At 46.5% G+C, this 20,218-nt stretch overlaps 1 protein-coding gene across 2 annotated transcripts in view; it reads right to left on the bottom strand.

The window, feature by feature from the left end:
- Positions 1–18,308, bottom strand: part of BAALC (BAALC binder of MAP3K1 and KLF4) — a 63,034-nt gene extending 44,726 nt beyond the window's left edge. For both annotated transcript variants that reach the window (XM_037500860.2, XM_037500190.2), the window contains exon 1: positions 17,999–18,308. In XM_037500860.2, coding sequence (XP_037356757.1) covers positions 17,999–18,158 — 160 coding nt within the window. In that variant the 5' untranslated portion in view covers positions 18,159–18,308. The remainder of the gene's footprint in view (positions 1–17,998) is intronic.
- Positions 18,309–20,218: the final 1,910 nt, after the last annotated feature.

Here is a 20,218-nt window from a genome sequence, read left to right on the forward strand (position 1 = left end):
CAGGACCAGAGAGGATCAGAAATAATGATTACAGAAACAAATGGATTCTAAGAATTAAGTAAGACATGAAATAGCAGAAGTTTAAATTCTAGCTCCCTCGAAGGACCTCGCGCAAAGATGACCTCCTTTTGAGACAGATCTATGTCCTGTATCCACAACGTGAGGTCATTTCAGGGGGAAGTAAACAACGGAGAACCAACTCCAATGACAGTTACACCTAGGACATCTGAAAGGAATTGAACTTGGATAACCTTGATAAGGAAAATGTGTAGAAGGAGCAAAGAGGGACGAGTGACAGCCATAGTAAATGCTGGCTAGCACTGATTGAGCACTTACTGAGAGCTGAGTCCTCAGTGCACATGACACCATCCAGTCTGCACAACAATATTCCGAGGGCACATTTTATTTTAAGAAATCCATGGCCAAAGAGAGTAAGTGCTGGGAGGCCTCATCTGCAAAGTGGGGCAATCTGACTTCACGAGATTACTACAAATGATGAATGAGTTTGGTTGTAAGATTAGAACAATGTTTGGCCCAAAGTAAGTAAAACATACAAATATTTGTTGTATAAAAGCAAATAAATTTCCCTTTTAAGATCAGAGAAGAAAGTGCGTTCTACTTTGGGTTCTGGTATTGACAAGCTGTGAGTCTTAGGCAAGGTCCTTAAAGCTCTCATGTCGTGGTTATCACTTTAATGTACAGGGTATGTACTTGATTAATATTTGGATCCTTTGCAGCTATAAGTTTTTTCAGACGAATATAATTTCTTTTTTCTTTTTTTTTTTTTATGGGACCCTCGCCGGCGGCCGGGGAATGAACCAGTGCTGCAGAGGCTGTGGGCTGCCTCGCAGCCCAGCGCTCAACCGCTGTGCCACCAGGGGAGGCACCTTATTTTTTTTTTTTTAAGATTTATTAATTTATTTATGTAAGCACTGGGTACAGTCAGAAGTGCGGGAGGGTGAGAGAATTCACCAGAGTCAGAGCGGGGAACAGAACAGGCAGACTGACGAAGTACACTGCTGAGGGGAGCAGCGGGCGGCAGGAGAGGTTTGTGCGCCATGTGGGACCCTCGCCCGGTGGCCGGGGATTGAACCGGTGCTGCAGAGGCTGCGGGCAGCTTCACAACCCAGTGCTCAACCGCTGGCTGCGCCACCAGGGAGGCCCCAGATGTATACAATTTCTTTGTAACTTTTCTTTCACTTGTCTTGTAGGAATAGAGGCCATGAAATGTTTGGGGAGTGATAGAATCACATTCATGCTTCAGAAAGATTCCCTGGCAGGAGTATGAATAAGAAAAGAAAGGTCAGAAATACAGGAGAGACTTATAGGTTCCAGCAAGGTCACCTACTCTAGCCCTGATTCCCGCTGCCACTGGAACAAAGCCCAAACTCCTGCCCACAGTCACAAGCCTGGCATTTTCTACCTTCTCTTAGCATACACCCTGCTCAGTGCTCTCCAACCACTTGGCCTCATTCCCTGCCTTAGTCACACTAAGCTCATCCTGCCTTGGGGCCTCAGCACTTGATGATGGTTCTTCCTGAAGCACTCTGGCACTTAACATTTACAAGGCCACCCCTGTCTTTCACTTACAGTTTAGTTCAAACCACTTCTCAATGAGACTGTGCTTGATCACCCAAACTGTTAGACACACACACACACCACACACCCCACCTCCAGTTATTCTCTATTTCATTATCTTGGGTGTTGTCATAATGCTTACCAATATCTAAAATTACTTTAGTTATTTATCTGCCCATCACTATCAACCCCAGCCTAAATATAATCATGAACCAAGAGCAGAGTCTTATCTGTTTTGTTCACTGCTACAATACCTAGAACAGTGACCTGTCCACTACGGGTGCTGAAGAAGATTTGAGAATGCTGAGCCATCAATATGCTGCCACATCCAGGAAGTCCATGGGAGATGATTTCAAGGTGACTATTAGTGAGGTCCTGAACTAGGGTGACAGTCCTGGAACTGAAAAGAAGGAACTGTTCATCACAAGAGATATTTCATGAAAGGGTTTGCTTCTACATTAGCAAGGGAGCAGAATAAAGCAAAAATAATTCCAAAGTCTTACACCTGGACAACCAGAGGATGACGGGGCAAACGGAGAGGGATGCACAGTAGGGAAAGCTGATGTGTATAAGAAGAGGCGAATTTGGTTTAGGGTAAGTTGAATGTGAGGCACCTGTCTGGCAGCAGTTGGATGTCTTGGAAGTAGCTGGAAATGTGGATCTAGAATCAGAAGGGAGACTCTTGGAGCTATCCACTAGGGCGTAACTGAAGTCAGAGGAGCTGGTAGGTTGACCTGGAGAGAACATCTGAGTGAGGAAAGGAAGATGGGAAAGGGCATCAAGAATCACACACCTAAAGTTAGGGGTAAGGGTGAGCTGGGAAAGAGGAGCCAAAAATGGAGGATGAGGCAGAAAAAACATTATCAGGGCCTCCCCGGTGGTGCAGTGGTTGAGCGCTGAGTTGCGAAGCTGCCTGCAGCCTCTGCAGAGCCAGTTCGATCCCCGGCTGCTCCCCAGCCACTGGAGGAGGGTCCCACATGGCGCGCAGACCTCTCCTGCCACCTGCTGCTCCCCTCAGCAGTGTACTTCTGTCCTTCTGCCTGCTCTGCTCCCCGCTCTGGCTCTGGTGAATTCTCTCACCCTCCCGCGCTTCTGACTGTACCCAGTGCATGTATAAACAAACAAATAAATAAATAAATAAAACATGTCTCTATTAAAAAGAAAAAACATTATCAGAGGGAAAAAACTCATCAGCAGCATGGGAGATGAAACTGAGGAAGAAAGTAGATTTCCAAAGTGGGGCAGAAGGGGTGGGTTGAGGAGACTAGTAAAATCAATGGTGTAAAAAGCTGCAAAAAGGTCAAGGGCAATGAGTGCCAACTCTGAATTTAAGACATCACCTTGTGTGGAGAAGAGTCTCCGCAGATTAGAAGGCACAACAGTCTCCTGCAACACAGCCAGTGCATGTGCAGGGATGTGGATCCACTGGCGTGGTCCTGGTTAGGCTCGGGGGCAAAGGGAACTGATGTAAATGCGCTGATGCTCATGAGGTTGCTGCACCAGAGTAACCATGTCCTTTGTTTCTGCCCCAGGAGTCTTGTGTCCTGTCAGTATCCAAGAAACTCACAGATGAAATCTTCTAGAACCCTGCCATTCCCTCATCAAAGAGTAGTCTTGTTCCCTCCCTTTCAACCTGCAGTCTTGAGACTCATTTGTAGCAAACAGAATGCAGGTGAAGGGACACTGTGCAACTTGTGCAGTTAGGTTATAAAAGGCAAACCAGTTTTTCCCTTTTTAGCTAGGACTTATGCTGGAGTTATGTAACAGCCTGCCTGCCCTGAGGCCACCATGCTGTGAGGAAGCCCAAATTAGCCCGTGCAGAAAGAGCATATGGAGAAGCCCTGGCACTGGGCTGAGAGAAAAAGATGCCTAGCCAACCTCAGATGCCCCACATGACAGCAAAAACCCAACAATTTTATTTGCCAAATAACTTTAGGGACTTTTTGCTTTTCAAAATATCTCAGTCATCCTCAAAGGATGAAGATTTATGACTAATGAATGTGGTCAAAAGAACAAGCCTGGACTGTGGGTGCCTGGGTGTGGATGTGTATGGTGCATGTGTGAGGAGGAGGTGTGAGCCTGTACCTCAGAGGGGCAGGTTGTGGGCCAATGTTACCTCAATCTAAAAATATATAATAAAAACATTTTACATACTTAAAAATTATCTGCCTTAGATATTACACATATTCTTGTAGTTTGTCATTTTCTTTGATGTTCATTGTGGATTTTTTTTAATGTAATACAATATAATTTTATATAACAAAATACATCCTTATGTGTAAAAAAAAAGTATTGGCCTAGAGATGTGAACTCAGGGGGAAAAGACAATTTGCCACTAATCTTTTTTTTTTTTTTTTTAAATAGAGGCATGTTTTATTTATTTGTTTGTTTGTTTGTTCGTTTGTTTTTGTTTATACAAGCACTGGGTACAGTCAGAAGCGCGGGAGGGTGAGAGAATTCACCAGAGCCAGAGCGGGGAGCAGAGCAGGCAGAAGGACCAAAGTACACTGCTGAGGGGAGCAGCGGGCGGCAGGAGAGGTCTGCGCGCCATGTGGGACCCTCCTCTGGTGGCCAGGAGCAGCTGGGAATCGAACCGGCGCTGCAGAGGCTGCGGGCAGCTTCGCAACCCAGCGCTCAACCGCTGCGCCACCAGGGAGGCCCAATTTGCCACTATTCTTATGAAAAAACAGAAACCTCACTCTAGAAATGCACATTCATGAAGCTACAATTTCTTACCTATTAGTGACAAAAAGCCCTAAGTTTGACAATACACTCTGTTGGCAAGACTGAGGACACAGGCATCTTCAAACACTGCTGGTGGAAATGCAGAATGGCACAAGCCCTATGCAGGGGGATTTGGCAATGCCCAGAAAAATTACCTTTGCACTCAGCCTTTGTCTGAGCTGATCTCAACATCACAAAGGTAAGAAATAACAGGATATTTTGTGGTCCCTGAAGTGAGGCAGTGAGAAGAGTACCTCATCACCTATGAACGATTCTTGCTCCTAAAATCGAACCTGAACCCCCATCCAGCTCTATTTGTTAGTTTCCAGGGCCTATAGGTTCATTTTATACACTGTAGGAATGCAGTCAGCAAAATCCCACAGAAAACTCAAAAGAACAACAAAAGGTTTCTCTAACAAATAAAAATTGAAAGGGGGGGCCTTCCTGGTGGCGCCAGGGGTTAAGTCTCAACACTATGAAGCAATCCTCAGCTACTGCAGCACAAGTTTGAACTCCAGCTAGGGACGTGACCCACATGGTGCAGCAGACCTCTCCTGTCTTGCCCACTGCTCCCCTCAGCAGTGTATTTCAGTCAATCTGTGTGTTCTGCTCCCTACTCTCTCTCTGGTGAATCCTCTCTCCTGCCCCACCTGCACCTCTGGCCTACACCCCAGTTCTTGTATGCATAAATAAATAAATCATTAAAAAATAATTGAAATTGGGAACCTAGAAACTAAAAAAAAAAAAAGAAAAGAAAAATGTCAGTGAAATGCAATGTGTGAACAAAGGAGTTAGAATTTATTGTGGTTGTATGTTAGACTGAACTGACTGAGGTTATTGTACCATTTCAATTTATAAAAGTAACAATTACACTTGGTTTGATCTTAAATCTTTTTCAAATGCTGAAGTATTTATGGGCGAAGTTACATGAGTTCTGGAATTTGATTCAAAATAATCCAATTGGTTAAGGGAAAATGCAGGTAGAGATGAAAAGAGCTTTGCTGTGTTGAACACTGTGGAAGCTAGATGATGGGTACCTCGGGGTTCATGATACTATTGATATTCCTCCGATTTATGTATGTGTTTGAAATATATGTGTGTGGTTATAAAGCTTTAAGCTTCTAAATGTCTGGAAACTTACGTTAAAATTGCCTGAGGTTACAATTAAGAGGCTTCAGGCTTGCTTGGAAGAATTGCAATCAGTTGTGTCTACCCAGAAGAGACAATGCTCAGTTGAAGATGTAATCTTGGGGGGTGGGGGGGGTATGCGTGCGCCTGTGTGTGCGCGCACACGAGCGCATACAAGCACATTTTAAGTCACCTCCTCATGTAAGTTTTTGCTATATTTCTTACTAGCATTTTGCTTATGGCATTGAGATTTTGGAATTCCAAGAATAGCCAGTGTTAAAATTTTGAATTCATGTGCAATGTATGAAAAAAAAAAAAAAAAGACTAAAGGGCATGGGCACCTTCCCTCTGGGTCCCTTTGTTAAAACTTGGGATTGCCTCGATTTACACAGTGCCCTTTCTCTAAGCTCACTGGGTGCTTTCTGCAGCCTTGATTTATAGCTCAAAGCCCCTGTCCCTATGAAGGAACACCTGATTCAGAAAAGCAAATACCCCAATAGCAACCCATTCATCAGTTGCCCAGATTCACAACTAAGCAGAGGTGCGCAGACTTCAAACCTCCAACTTCGGAGTTACAGCCTGTGGCAGTACATGAGCACTGGGAAATTTGAGCAAAACTCAAAGAGGCACAAAGGACAGAATTATTCCTTACACCTCTGGCAGCAGCTCCACACCCCGAGAGGAAGCATGGTCTGAATCAGGACCAGCTGGGAAATGGACCTCAGTCAAGGCAGCCTCTCATGGCAGCTCTGAACCAACAGCGGCCTAAGGGACAGAGGAATCCAGCGTTCCTGGGAACCCAAAGCTGGGGAGCTCCTTCGAGAACCTGGGGCCTCCAGCCTTCCTCTGGGTGGTAGCAGGATGCTGTTTTCTTTCCAAGCCCACACACCAGCACAATTTACATCATAAAATACCTACTATCTTAATGACCTATTGTTATCAGGGATACTTGAATAACCCCAGGTTGAACTCTTAGTGTGACCCTGTGCTGAAAACCTCCATAATTGCTCATGCTAATTGGAAATTGGTACCACATACTATCAGCTGACATCAGTTTCTGGCTGGCATTAGCTTTACAGGAAAGGAAACAGAATTAGTACTAAACATGCAATGCCTGGCACATACTGGGCACACAATTAGTGGAAGCTACACTCTTAAGGCAGTGGCTGCATTCATTTCTGTTTGTACACACATCACTTACCAGCCGGCAAGCACGCCTGAGCCTGGCTGCTGTGAAGACTGGCCTTGAAAAGTGACCCCAGCATCATCATTAATGAGGCCTCGCTTTCCATCACACCTACTGTTTATTGAGGTGCTTAAGCCTGAGAGGTCCTGCTCATGAAGGATGCACTGGGGATCACCACTTCCACTGTAGCCCACCGCCTTGCCCTGTTGTTATGACAACGTGTTTCCCAAACAGCCCTGCTGTTTTCTACAGATCCTTTCAGTTTCTTCATGCCTTCAAGTCCACAAACCCTAGAGACAATAGCAGGGTGTGTTCTTCTTTTTTTTTTTTTAATTTCCACAGGAAATACTATCAACTCTTTCAATTAGCCAATTGACTATCTGTTGCCTTTCCAACAGATCTCCCCAAGCGGACCCCAGTGTGACCCTGCACCGCAAACCTCTACAAATGCTCACACAAATTGGAAATTAGTGCCACATGCTATCAGCTGGCACATCAGTTTCCGGCTGGCATTGCCGTTACAGGAATAGGAAACAGAAAACAAAGGAATGCCCAGCAGGCACCTCATTGCACAGCAGTCTGATGTTAGAGGACCACGCTAAAAGGGTTCAGTGTAGGGTAGTGTTGCATTGTTTCTAAAATTAGCTCAAGAAAAGTACATCATTTTTCCAGAAAATTTTCTACAGAGAGCCTGCTTTATCTCAAGGCAATTAAAAATAAGAATATAATGAATTTTATATTTACTTTCTTTTCCAGCCAATATTCGCCTTCATGAATGCACTTGACATTTGGGAATATTAAAAACAGAATTATTATTATTAATATTACAGCAAAACCTTAACAGTAGTAATAATGTCGCCTTGGTCTCTGGCAGGACTTCCCTCTCCTCACCTGCCTGCATTTTCCCCTTTGCCCACTTGCTCCTGCTAATCATCTCTCCTCTCTGAGATAGCCTTCAGCCTTCATAGCCTTTGGGTGAGGGCCAGTTGCCTGCTCACAGCCTCCCCAGTATCTGTTCTGCCCTCTTTTTTTTTCTTTGCCAGAAGCACCCTGCTAGTACTAGGGGGGCAAGCACCCAGCTAAAAGTCCTGATTTCCCAGACTGCCTCAGAGCCACCGACAATCATACAAAGTTCTGGCAGCATGCAAAGCTTACTGAGTTCTGGGAAAGCCACTGCTTCACAGATTAAAAATCAAATAAAAAAACAGAGTCAGGTGCAATGCTCCTTCCTGCTTTTCCCCAGGCTTCCTGTCTAAAATAACGCTGCAGCCACTGTTAACTGAGGATGAAATTCAAGCACCAAGGAGGGCCAAGCAATGAACTCAAACTCCAAGCATCCTTGAGCTTGCAGCTGCCTATCCCCTGACTTTTTGTGCAAAAATAAACTCTACGCCGGCTAAGCCACATTCCTTTGGTTTCTGTTCATACAGTCAAACACAAGTGGAGCCAATGTAGAAGGTGAGGCGTTTCCCTTCATTCAACAAGCATGCACTGAGGCCTTCCCGTGTGCCTGCTCTGGCTAAACACACCTGGACTCCTTGACCTCACCAAATGAGGAAGTGAACATAGTAACAAATAAACAAGACAATGACAGGCTGTGTATTAGGAAGGAAATAACCAGACAGTAAGTGGGGAGACCAGGGAAGGCCAGTCTCTCCCAAGAGGTGATATCTGAACTGAAGACGAAAGGGTGAGGTGACTTATATGGAAGTTACCTGAATTCAGCTACATTTGCTCAGTGTTGAAAGAGAACGGGAGAAGAATCCCCTCACTTATCCATGGACTTCCCCAACCCCCCTTCCTCCACTCAAACTAGATTTTGGCTGACACTATCTCCGAATACCTTCCTAAACATCAAAAAAAATAAAAGCAGGTTTTCATTCTTGGCCTTTGAGCTTCCAAAATTGGAGGGATATTCCTCCACACCCCTCAAATTTTAAGCATTGCCCCCACCAAAGCTGAGGCAGGCACTGTATACTCTTGGATGCAAGACCTGAAGATGAAACCCGAATGCTGACAGAGGGGTGATTTTCTTGTGTCCGTCTCTGTACCTTCTAAATTTTCTTTTCTTTTCTTTTTTTCAAAAGATTTATTTATTTATTTATTTATTTATACAAGCACTGGGTACAGTCAGAAGCGTGGGAAGGTGAGAGAATTCACCAGAGCCAGAGGGGAGAGCAGAGCAGGCAGACTGATGAGGTACACTGCTGAGGGGAGCAGCGGGCGGCAGGAGAGTTCCGCGCGCCATGTGGGACCCTCACCGGGTGGCCTGGAATTGAACCGGCGCTGCAGAGGCTGCGGGCAGCTTCGCAATCCAGTGCTTAACTGCTGCACCACCGGGGAGGCCCTACCTTCTAAATTTTCTGTAAGAAACATGCATTGTATTTGGAAACCAGAAAAAAATGTATTATTTGTTCGTCTTTAATGAGCCACCCAAGAGGCTGGAAGGCAGGTGATTTCTCTGGGCACCCCCTGCAGCCCTGCTGGGGGCACTCAGCCCAGGGAGGGGGGATCTTTGTGCTGCAGGACTACGGGAGACTCCTCAAGGACTCTCATCCTCAGTCTTGAAAATACTAGCAAGAAGCTCCCACTCCAAGTGGTTGATATTTTTAAAAAGCCAAAGGCAGATGGGGTGGAGGAGGGCACTAAATTGGTGCTTAGCAGTTACAGTAAAATGGACACTGCCCTGGATTTAGAAAGAGACTGGAGTCTGACTGCAGGCATTTCTGCTCGCTGGGTGCCCTTGCTCAAGCTCCTCAACTCGCTAAACCTCAGTTTCCTTGTCTGGTAAGTGGTCAAAATGTAACAGGGTGTCCCCAGGAAAGGGGGAAGTTCCAGGTTCCCTGCCCCACCCAAGGGAGGGTGGAGCTGAGCAGGAAGAGGAGAAGCGGCAGAAGAGACTGAGGAAGGAAGGAAGCAGGATGGAGCCAGGAGACCTGGAGGAGGCGAATGGAGCCTAGAGACACGTGAAGAAGCTGCGCTTGTCTTTTGGTCGTGGACTGGGTGACACAGATGTGGGTGAGACCCATGGGGAGGTGACAATGGCAGCTTTTATCTTGATGTTGATTTTGCTCTTTTCCTTCCGGGCTTGTCCGGTTGTTTGTGACCCTTTTCTGTGGGTCCCCACTGGAAGATGCTTTAGACTTGTGGCAGGCCTTGGGGCCTTGCTCTGGGCCAATCCCATTTGGATGGACTTTTACCCACGAGGGGACGGGTAACTCTGGATGCTTCATTTGGAAACTAGACTCTTTGCCTTTCCTGTATTGTTTCCTAGTTTTATTAAAGTTCCTTTTCATTAAAGTCTCCTATGTTTTGTGTTGATGCGGCGGATGGCAGAACCCATTTAGAATAGGCAGGTTTGCGGGGCTTGGGCTGCCCCTCTCCCTGTCCTATAACAAAAACAGTGGTTTCTGACATTATTTTAGAGAGTTATGTCAACTAATACTCAAAAGAAAAATTTGTAGGTATAGCACATGCTCAGTAAATGCTATTGAATCTAATCCGAAGGAAGTGGGAAATAATGACAACAGAAATCCTATCTTTTTATCTCCAAATGCTCATGGTGTTTGTGCTGATAAACACATTTTGATTAGTTTTCTAGGGCAGTAGTAATAAAGTACCACAAATGGGGAGGCTTAAAGGCACAAGCATATTGTCTCATAGTTCTAGAGGCTTGTAGTCACAAATTAAAGTGTTGGTCTGGTTGATTCCTTCTGAGGACTGTGAGAGCATCTGTCTAAGCCTCTCCCTCAGCTTCTGAAAGTTTGCCGACAATTGTCTGTGTTCCTTGATTTGTAGAAGCATCACCCTTCTCTGCCTTCAACTTCACATGTGGTTCTCTATGTGTGTTTCTGTGTTTTCTTTTTTTAAGATTTATTTTATTTTTTATTTATAGAAGGGCTGGGGTACAGGCCAGAGGCGTGGGAGGGTGACAGGATTCACCAGAAACAGAGCAGGGAGCAGAACAGGCAGACAGACCAAAGGCACTGCTGAGGGGAGCAATGGGTGAGAAAGGAGAGGTCTGCCGCGCCATGTGGGAATCTCCCTGGCCAGCTAGGAATCGAACCAGTGCTGCCAAGTCTGCGGACAGCTTCACAGCACTACGCTCAACCTGCTGCACCACCGGGGAGGCCCTGTGTGTTTTTTTTTAAGATTTATTTATGCATACAGGAGCTGGGGTACAGGCCAGAGGTATGGAGGGTGAGAGGATTCACCAGAGCCAGAGTGGGGAGCAAAAAAGGCAGATCTACTGAAATACACTGCTGAGGAACAGCGGGCAAGACAGGAGAGGTCTGCTGCACCATGTGGGTAGCTCCCTGGCTGAGGATCGAACTCATGCTGTAATAGCTGCAGATAGCTTCATAGTGCTGTGCTTAACCCCTTGCACCACCAGGGAGTCCCCTGTTTGTGTATGTTTTTGTGTCCAAATTTCCGTTTCCATGGGGACAACACTCACATTTGTTTAGGGCTCTCACATGACCTCATCTTAATTAGTTACCTCTATAAACACTCCATCTCCAGGTAAGATCACTTTCTGAGGTACTGGAGCTTAAGACTCCAGCATGCACATAGGGGAGGACACAGTTCAGATCATAACAACATCCTAGAAGAGCTTTATCTCCAAAGATGGAGGTGGTTGGGCGGGCAGAGTAGGAGGAGAGCATGAGGAAGTGAATTCTGCTGTGGCTAAGCAAGAAAGGACTAGATCACAGTGTGGGTGCAGGGTACATCCATCCAGTCTGCTCAATAGATGGAAGATGAGGCGGTACTCAGGCTGGCCAGAGGGCCTTTGTAGCAGCCCTGGCAGGGATAGAATTTTGCAACAAAAGCCACAAGGTCTTCCGTGAATAAGCAGAAGTCACAGGCCTACCACAGGGGCTCCTGGAATGAATGCCCAGGCCCCATCAGGCAGAACAGGTTCAGACACCCAAATTCACTAAGGGACAGCATGGCCGTATCAGAAGAAAGGTGCTGTGCATCATGGGTGCCGAGATCCAGGGAGAAGACAGGACCTCTAGGGATCCCAGCCTGAGAGATTGCTGAGTGCAGGCTAAGCCAGGAAAAGACCACGCCAACTGGGAAGGGACAGTCTTCCTCCCACGGTGCCCAAGTCAGGAGCCTTAAATTCTTCTCTGATCAGAGTGAGAAGCTCTATCTAGTGATAGACAACGACATCCTAGATAAGATTCTGGAAAAGTGTATAAGACAGACAGACAAAATTTGATTTGCATAACTGGATTGTTAATCTATATATTCATTTTAATAGCCATTCATTCAAACACGTGGTAGATGCCAGACAAGCAGAAGTCAATACCATGGTCCCCAGCCTCATAGCACTCCCAGACTAACTGGAGAGACACCCATGAGCAAGCCCCAGCAAAGCAATGCAACCAGCATTCTCACTGGGCTAGGCCAAATCCTGGCAGGATGTGATAACTGGCCAGGAAACAAAGACCAAGAGAACAACCTTTATAAATGCCTAGGTTTTTTGTAATGATTTTGCAAAATGACATATGACAGAGGCTTGCATTTGGTAAAAGGGATTTAGGGTGGAAGAAATGTTTTCTTGCTATGCAAGCAATCAGATAAACAAGAACCCAAAAAGGATGAGCAGGTGGCACTACAAGAAAGAAAGCACCACCTCTGGGGACTACGAGAAGAAAAGGATGCACAGAAGTTTTAGATGGAGTCATTCAAGAGTGATCCCTTATCCTACAGTAGGCAGGCAGGCACTGGGCACAGAGATACGAGAGGAGTGGGAAGATCTCTTAACTGACAGTTTATCATCCTCGTGGGGGAGATATTAGCCAATAATTATTTGACTATATAGCTACAGGAAATAGGTGTATAATGGGAGCTGGGAGAGGAACAGACAGACTTTTCCATCAGGAAGCCCCAGTGGGGCTTATATCGTCACTAATTCTGAAGAGTCTTTGTTTGGCTCTCACCAATTAATCCCACACACATTTTGAAAGAGCCAGGAACTGGTTTCAAGCCAGGAACATTTACTGTGGGTCACACAACAAGAGAGGGGCAGCAACCACCCAGCCACACACTTGGATTGACAACAGCTGGGGTCCTGGTATTATGGAATTGATCACTCGGGCAGGGTAGGAGGGAATTGGGTGGACTTGGAGGCTTTCTAGCAGGACCTATAGGCATCCACAGGTGCTTTACCTGGTCTCATGTTTACACACATACACACACAAACACAAACACACACCCCATTACTAGGAAAAGCACCTCCCACATCATCAGGTGTTCAACAACAGTAAGGTAACAAGCAAGGACCTGGTTAAACCCAATAACACAGACCAGGGCCAGGTTCCAGGGCCTGTAACTCTCTCACTCTCAGGGAAAGAGTTCAGAGGACCTTCCTTCTCATCTCCTGGCTGGAAGGGCCTCAGGAGAAGCCTGGCTTCCTCCAAGGGGCTCTTGCAGAGAGGTCTGTACACACATGGGCCCCCCCGAGGCAAAAAGGATCCCTCATCCCCCCACAACTCCCAGTACCTTTCCCCATACTATTCTAGGGTGGACCATGCTGACCTGAAGTGTGCCCCCTTAATATCTACAAATAAATAGTATTAATTTCTTGAGGTCAAGGAACATATCTTTGCACCAGATATATACTGAATGACCAACAGAGCAAAGAAATGTCTCTTGTCTTTCATTTGTCAACACAGAATTTAGAACCGTGCCTGAATGGTACTGTCAAAATGAAGCAAGGTCAACAAATGTAAACATGAAACAAAAAAAGATGACGATTTTAATAGGAATAAATATAAAACCCCACAGTATGGGTTACTGGAATCCATAGTGCCCTTGCAGGATCCATGAGAGAAAGTCTCATCATTCAACACTGAGTGCCACTTATGTTCTAGCCACAGTTGCAGGTGCTATGTAGACACCAGCGAAAACACAATGTGCCTGATGTCATAGAACTTAAATTTTACAACAAAGAAAGATCTATGAGTTCTAATTGATCACAAGCTTAATGGGAGTCATCAGGTAATATGGCAACAACAGCAGGTAAACAAAATCTAACCTGATTTTACCTCAACCGAGAGCGGTTCAGTGCCCACATCTTACTATGCCTCCTGTGGCCTCTGCTGCTCAGCCAGGATCAGAGCTTGGAGTTAAACAGAGGTCCCTCAGGTCAAGACAGACTTCGGCCAACAGTGTATTTGAAGGAATATGGGGAAGCCCACAGCGGTCTGAGAATGAGTGACGAAATTGCATGTGTATAGCCTGGAGGACAATGGTTAGAGGCAATGCAGCAGCCAAACACTGAAAGAGCTGTCTGTGCAGGACTTGACCTCAAGGGTCCAGAGTTCACCAGGTAGAAATTACAAGGGAGCAGGAGTTAGTATTGAGGAGTATGGTGGTGATAGTTCCTACCTCATCTGGCTGTGAGGACTAAGCTATGTTTGACCTGAAGGACTGCTGAGTCCAGCTTCCCACCCTTGGGAAGTCATCAGAAATAATGTTAACTATTGGTAATAAGTGCAATTCATTTTATTCAACTATCTTTCCTTTTTTTTTTAAGTTTTATTTATTTATTTTTACAAGCACTGGGTACAGTCAGAAGCGCGGGAGGGTGAGAGAATTCACCAGAGCCAGAGTGGGGAACAGAACAGGCAGACTGATGAAATTCACTGCTGAAGGGAGCAGTGGGCGGCAGAAGAGGTCTGCATGCCATGTGGGACCCCCACCCGGTGGCCAGGGCTCGAACCAGCACTGCAGAGGCTGCGGGCAGCTTTGCAACCCAGCACTCAACCGCAGCGCCACCGGGGAGGCCCTATCTTTCCATTTTTTTAGGTAAATCTGTTGTTGTCTTTAATTCTGTGATCTTGCATTTTCTAAAGCAATTATTTTATCAATTTGAAACTATAAAGTAGCACTTTAGAAAAATGCTTTTATCTAAGGAGATGTTTTACTTTCTAGAGAAATTAGAAAAAACTCAATGGTACAGAGATATTTAAGGATATGATTTAAGGAACATGACTGAATTGAGCTAAACTGGGGGGTTATTAATGTATGGGATGACTGAGCAAGGCTGGGCTTGGCAAACTCCCAAACTCCATTCTCCTTAGGACACCCCCTACCAGACAACAGAAGTGAAAAATCAATCCAACAAACTGATTTATGAACACTAAATCATGCCAGACAAGTTTAATTTCCTCCTGTGACAGAGAGACAGGGACAAAGGGAAGCAATGGATATCAGATAATGCAGCTTACAGAAGAGAATCTGAAAACTTAATTGAATTCTACTGATTACTGGAGATGATCTCCAACAACAGGAACCAGAGGCTCAGAATCACTGTTTGAGTAAGAAGGAAGCAAGAAACTTTTCCTTGTGGGACTGGCAAAAAAAACCACCCCCACTGAACTAAGAAAAACTGAAGTGAGATTTACCAGCAGATTTGCTTAAGTGAGGTTGTCAGTGGACACAATTGTGGAGTTGGGGAGGGGGCTTTGGAAGAAATGGGATCTTGAGCCACAACAGATGTTTCATAGTATAGTGTGAAGTTGGGGGACTTCTTAAAGAAAGGTCACGGGACCAGAAAGGCACTTGGAAGAATCTAAGTTAAATTGATTTAAATGGTAAAACTTCAGTTGAAAAGACTTCACGGAAAAGAACAGGGGGATCCAGCGTAGGCAGAGCTGATGGGAATGAAGGGTGGTTTCACCAGAGTGTCTATTCATCCAGAAAACCTTCATCATATCCCAGCTGTGGTCCCACAGGTCTCCACAGTGTGTTAAGCACAGATGTTATCCAGATAATTATTCTACTCCCTGCACTCCCAGCTCCTGAGATTGGAGTGGCCGTAACAGAAGTAGCTTCAATGTGACATGAAAGTAGAGTGACCAGGGGCTCAAAAAAAGAAAGGACTCTTGAGGACTGAGGGAACCAGGGGTAAAGATGACTGTGAAGTGGTGGAGAGAACGCCCAGACCTGGCCCATTTAACTGAATTCCATTTGCCTGGAACACATGACCTTCGGAGACCCTCTCCATCTCGGGGAGTCTAGTCCTGAAGCCCTTGTTGACAGGACTCTCTGAATTCAACTTTTCCTTCTGTCAGAAAATGACTCATATGAACAGGAAAAGCAGCATTCTGAATTCCTATCTCAACATGGTCACTGTGGGCCATTATATGGCCCTGAAGCCTGGGACTGAATTCGTGGGTTTAGCTCTGGTGGTGCTGTACAGGTGGGGTGGGGCGGTAGCAGAGGGAATACAGAGGAAGAAAAAATAAAGAATATTGGCTTATCTCCCCTGGTGGCTGGACCACAAAGTATTTGTCACTTTCTGGGATGACCCCTCTAACTAAAGAGGGGTCTAAACTCATTTCCCAGTCTAAAACTCCACAGGACTCAAGACACTTTTCTAAAGATCCTAGGGCATGCCAGTGTCCTCCAAGGGAAGCCTTGATTCCATTTGCTCTTCAGCAATGTCCTTCCTCCCTAAAGCTGATGGAAAATTCTGGAATTTTCAGAACTCAAAGTGACTTTGCCCACCTGAGTCTTGCCAATTTTAGGGTGCTTTCCTGGCACTGGCACTGGGTCCTTCCTGTGACTCTGTGAATGAGCAGGTCTTCAGAAGCCCCAGCCTGGCAGAATTGACCCATGTTTGGCAGGGTACCACAAGTGAGCATGCTTGTCCCAAACCCCCACCTGTGCAGAGACCAGATCTCATGATGCATGATGGAATATGACTCAGGATGACAGAGTAATGTATGAATAAGCATTGAAAACAAAACTATGTGCATATTTAACCATCCTGTAATAACTCACATCCATAAACAAGCGTGCACGCACGTATGATATACTCCTGGTCACCAAGGCAACCATCCCTGAATCTGTACTTTGTTCTTTTTCATGCAAGAGCTTTTTAACCTTAATCCTTGGAGTGCAGTTCTGGCCTTTGGCTCACTTCTGGCCTTTGGCCTTTGCTGAGAAGTACCACACAGCCCTAGAAAATGTAGCTACATCTAATATTTACCAGGTCTCTTTTGAAGGCTTATGTCTTATCTTCATTCTGACACTAAATTCAGCCAATACATCATTTGGAAACTTGTTGAAAGCATCAGCAACACAAAACAAACATTATGGTTGCTATTGTGAGTCAGAAAAATGAGAGACGAAGTGTTATGCCTTGCACAGTTTTCACTGACAGCACTTTTAAAAAAGGCAATGGCCAATTTTGTTTGAAAAGTGAAGACAGCCTTGGTTCTAAAAAATGGAGAGAATTTATTCTCAAGAATTAAGTGGCAGCTCTTATTTGGGAGGTATGGATTTGGGATTATTGATCTTTTAAGAGTAGTTTACATTTTTCACTTCCTAGTAATAATATTTGGTTTGCTTCAAACTAATCTCATTTTTTATTTTAGATTTCATTCTTCAAAAATGCCAGCAGTTAAAACATTTCTATCCAAACATTAATGTGACTTTGACAATATCCATGTAATAAGCAGTGAGCTTTTCCCCTTTCAACATCACCAACATGTTCATGACAGGTCAACCTGTAGCAACAGTTGGTCTGTTTTAATCTCCACCCTACCCTGATTTAAAAATAATAATAATAATCCTGATCTGTGACTGACCCAGAAAGTTCTTTGCATATCCTCCTGTCAGGTTTCTACCAGAGGGGAGATTACCTAGGTAAGAGTTTTTAGTTTACAGTCATGATCCACTTGCATGCCCTACCTCAAATACCATGGAGTAGGGAGAGAGGTCCTTTGCGTGAAACTGCTTGAATAGCAAGCTTACATGCAGAATCATGAGTGGGGAGGCATTTATTTAGCCCTGACCATGGATTCTGATTTTCCCACCCCGCGAGGCGAGTCCTTCCCAGCAGGAAGAAAGAGGGAAGCGCCAAGAAAGATTCCCCCTGGCAACCTGGGTGAGGTGCTGGGTGTGTGAGTCAGGCCAGGTAGTCAGTGGCTGGAGAAGTGACCCTCCTGGGTAAGCTGGGGCCCCAGGGAAAAATGGACGAACGCCTGGCAGAGGAGAAGCCAGGTGGACCGGGGCGCGTGGGCTGACAATCCGCCGCGTGCGGGGTGCGTCGTCCCCGGCAAAGAGCAGGCACTGGTGGCGGCACGGGAGCCTTGGGTTTCCCCGGCTCAGGGGATTAGCTCAGCCTGCTGTGAGGGTTTCTCTAGACCCCACTCCCGGGGCTGGGGTGCACCAGCATATCTGTCTGTCTGTCTGTCTGTCTGTCTGCAGGCAGATCCGGTCTCTCTCGCTCTCCTCCCTCCCGAATTCTCCGGGGGACTGCGCCCCCCTAGCTCCCCCACCCGCCCTCGGCCCTCCCGCTTCTTCTCCCCCCGGCGCCCCCGGCCTCCGGTGCCCGGGTCTGGGGGAGCCGCGCGCACTCACCCGCGTGCAGGCCGCCCGCCTCGGGGCCGCTGTCCGGGGCGGCGGCGCTGGGCGGCGCGTCCGAGTCGGTGTAGGTGAGCCAGGTGGACTCGGTCTCTCGGGTCCAGCTCTCGTAGTAGCGGGGCTCGATGGCATCGGCCCGGCTTCCGCCGCAGCCCATCCTCCCGCGCTGCGGGTGCGCCCAGCGGTTGCTCGGCTCGCGGCTCCCGCGGCGGCTCAGCCCCGGCGGTGCAGCCCTGGCCGGCGAGGAGGGCACGGCGGAGACATCACCCGTTCCCCGCGCCCGCCAGCCCGCCCCGCCGCTGGGCGCCGAGCTCCCGCAGCACCCGCCGCCGGCTCCCGGGGCCCTCTCCCCGCGCGCCCCTCCTCTCCCCCTCGAGGCCCTCCCCTTCCCCACCTCTGCCTCCCCACCTCCCCCGGCCCTCGCTGCTCCCCACACTCCGCAAGTCCCCCGCAACCTCCCTTCTAGCGCCCCAGCTGGCAGGGGGCGCAGGAGGGCGGCTCCAGAGCGGGAGGAGGGCCGGGGGTCCCCTGAGGGGTTCATCCCACCAGGGCGAGATACTGCTCTCCAGCTCTTGCGCATCCATCCGTCCACACCAACCCCACCCAAAGCCTGCCTGCCTTCCCTTCTTTTTGCTACATTCCATTCATGCACCCTGGAGAGAACCGAAATGCTTAGAGAGGACCCCAAGCTCTCTGGCCACTTGTTTCAAAAGCAACAGAGCTGGGGATGCCCCAGATCCCTGGGGACAAGTGTGACCACTAAGAATGAAGGAGCTGTCGAAGCCCTTACCTGTTTACCAGATCTGGGAAGCAGGGAATAGGGGCTCAGATTTCTGAGAGAGATAGGTCAGACTTTCTCTAACACCATGTTCTAGTCTTTGACTTCATGATCCTCTGGACTTTGTTCTCAAGAAAACCAAAAGAGGACCAGGAACCACCCGCTATCCAGAACCCCCTCTATGGATTGGGCTAGAAGGCATGGCTGGGTTCCCTCCAAGCCCAAGGGGCCTTGACATCCTTGGGGTCCACTGTCTTGTCAGCCTTACATTGCCTAGTGCACACTCAGCTCTGTGTGGGACCTAAAGCTCAAACACCTGGGCCTAAAAATTTGCCTGTTCCAAGGAAGGCAGAACATGTAGTAAAAGAAAGAAACTGCCCTCAAAGAATGGTTTAGAAAATGGGAAGGCTTGGAAGAATAAATCCTCAATGACCAGTCTCTGTCAGAATAGAACATGGTATTGAATAAGTATAGTTTTCGTTCTTTCAACATATACTATTTTGGCTGACATATAACATATGTAATATAATAATATCTGTGTAGTTAATATAGTATATATGTTACCCATTGTATGCAATCTATAGTGTGTACTGTTTAGTGCATCTTATAAGTTATGTAGAGTACAGGTTTCCCTCACTATCCAAAAATAGGGTGCCCCTAATGAATAAATGAAACTTTTCCTAAGCCAAAATTGCAAAACACAAAGATGCAACTATCATTAATTTATGTGGAAGAGCAACAAAAACCTTGCATGTTCCAAATCTAAAATATAACTTACCAAACCATGTCAAAATAATACAGACAGTTCTAATGTAGGCACTTCTGTGTCTTTTTGTGCTGAATATGGTAAAATAGAATTAACTCAATCCATGCCTGCCTCCAGGTCAGTTCTGCTCTGCAAGGGTCATTGTGGACACATGTCCCTGTGGACTCACAAGCCCAAGCCCCATACATACTCTGCCCCTATAAATACCTGCCCTTAATCAGGCCTCTGGCTAAGGAATCTGGGTGATATTGTCCTCAGAGAACTTACTTCCAGTGCAAACCCTGAAGGTAAATTCAGGGCTTTGGGAGCAAGGAATAATAATGCCTCCAGGCATCCATCAGGGAGATTAGAAGGGGTGGGGCTCAGATGCCAGGTGAATGCATCCTTTGGCACCTGGATTTCTTGTCCATAGGGAGGCCCAGGACCAGATAACTGAAACTGGGCCCTCTGGTCACTGATTTGAATAGAATCATGAACATTTCCAGAATGCAGGAGATAGTTGTAAAGTTCTGTCTGATTTAGGTTAAATGTGATTGCTGCTTACACATTTCTGAGCATCTGCCTTTGATATTTAAAGTTTGTCAAGTACAAAGACATGGTCTCATTCAACTTGGAATCCTCAAAGATTCATTCAATGCCTTCATATAGTTAGTGCTCATCAAATATGTGTTTA

The sequence above is a fragment of the Talpa occidentalis genome, unplaced genomic scaffold (genome assembly GCF_014898055.3).
Source record: "Talpa occidentalis isolate TD23 unplaced genomic scaffold, MPIMG_talOcc4v2.1, whole genome shotgun sequence".
In the NCBI taxonomy this organism is placed as follows: Eukaryota; Metazoa; Chordata; class Mammalia; order Eulipotyphla; family Talpidae; genus Talpa; species Talpa occidentalis.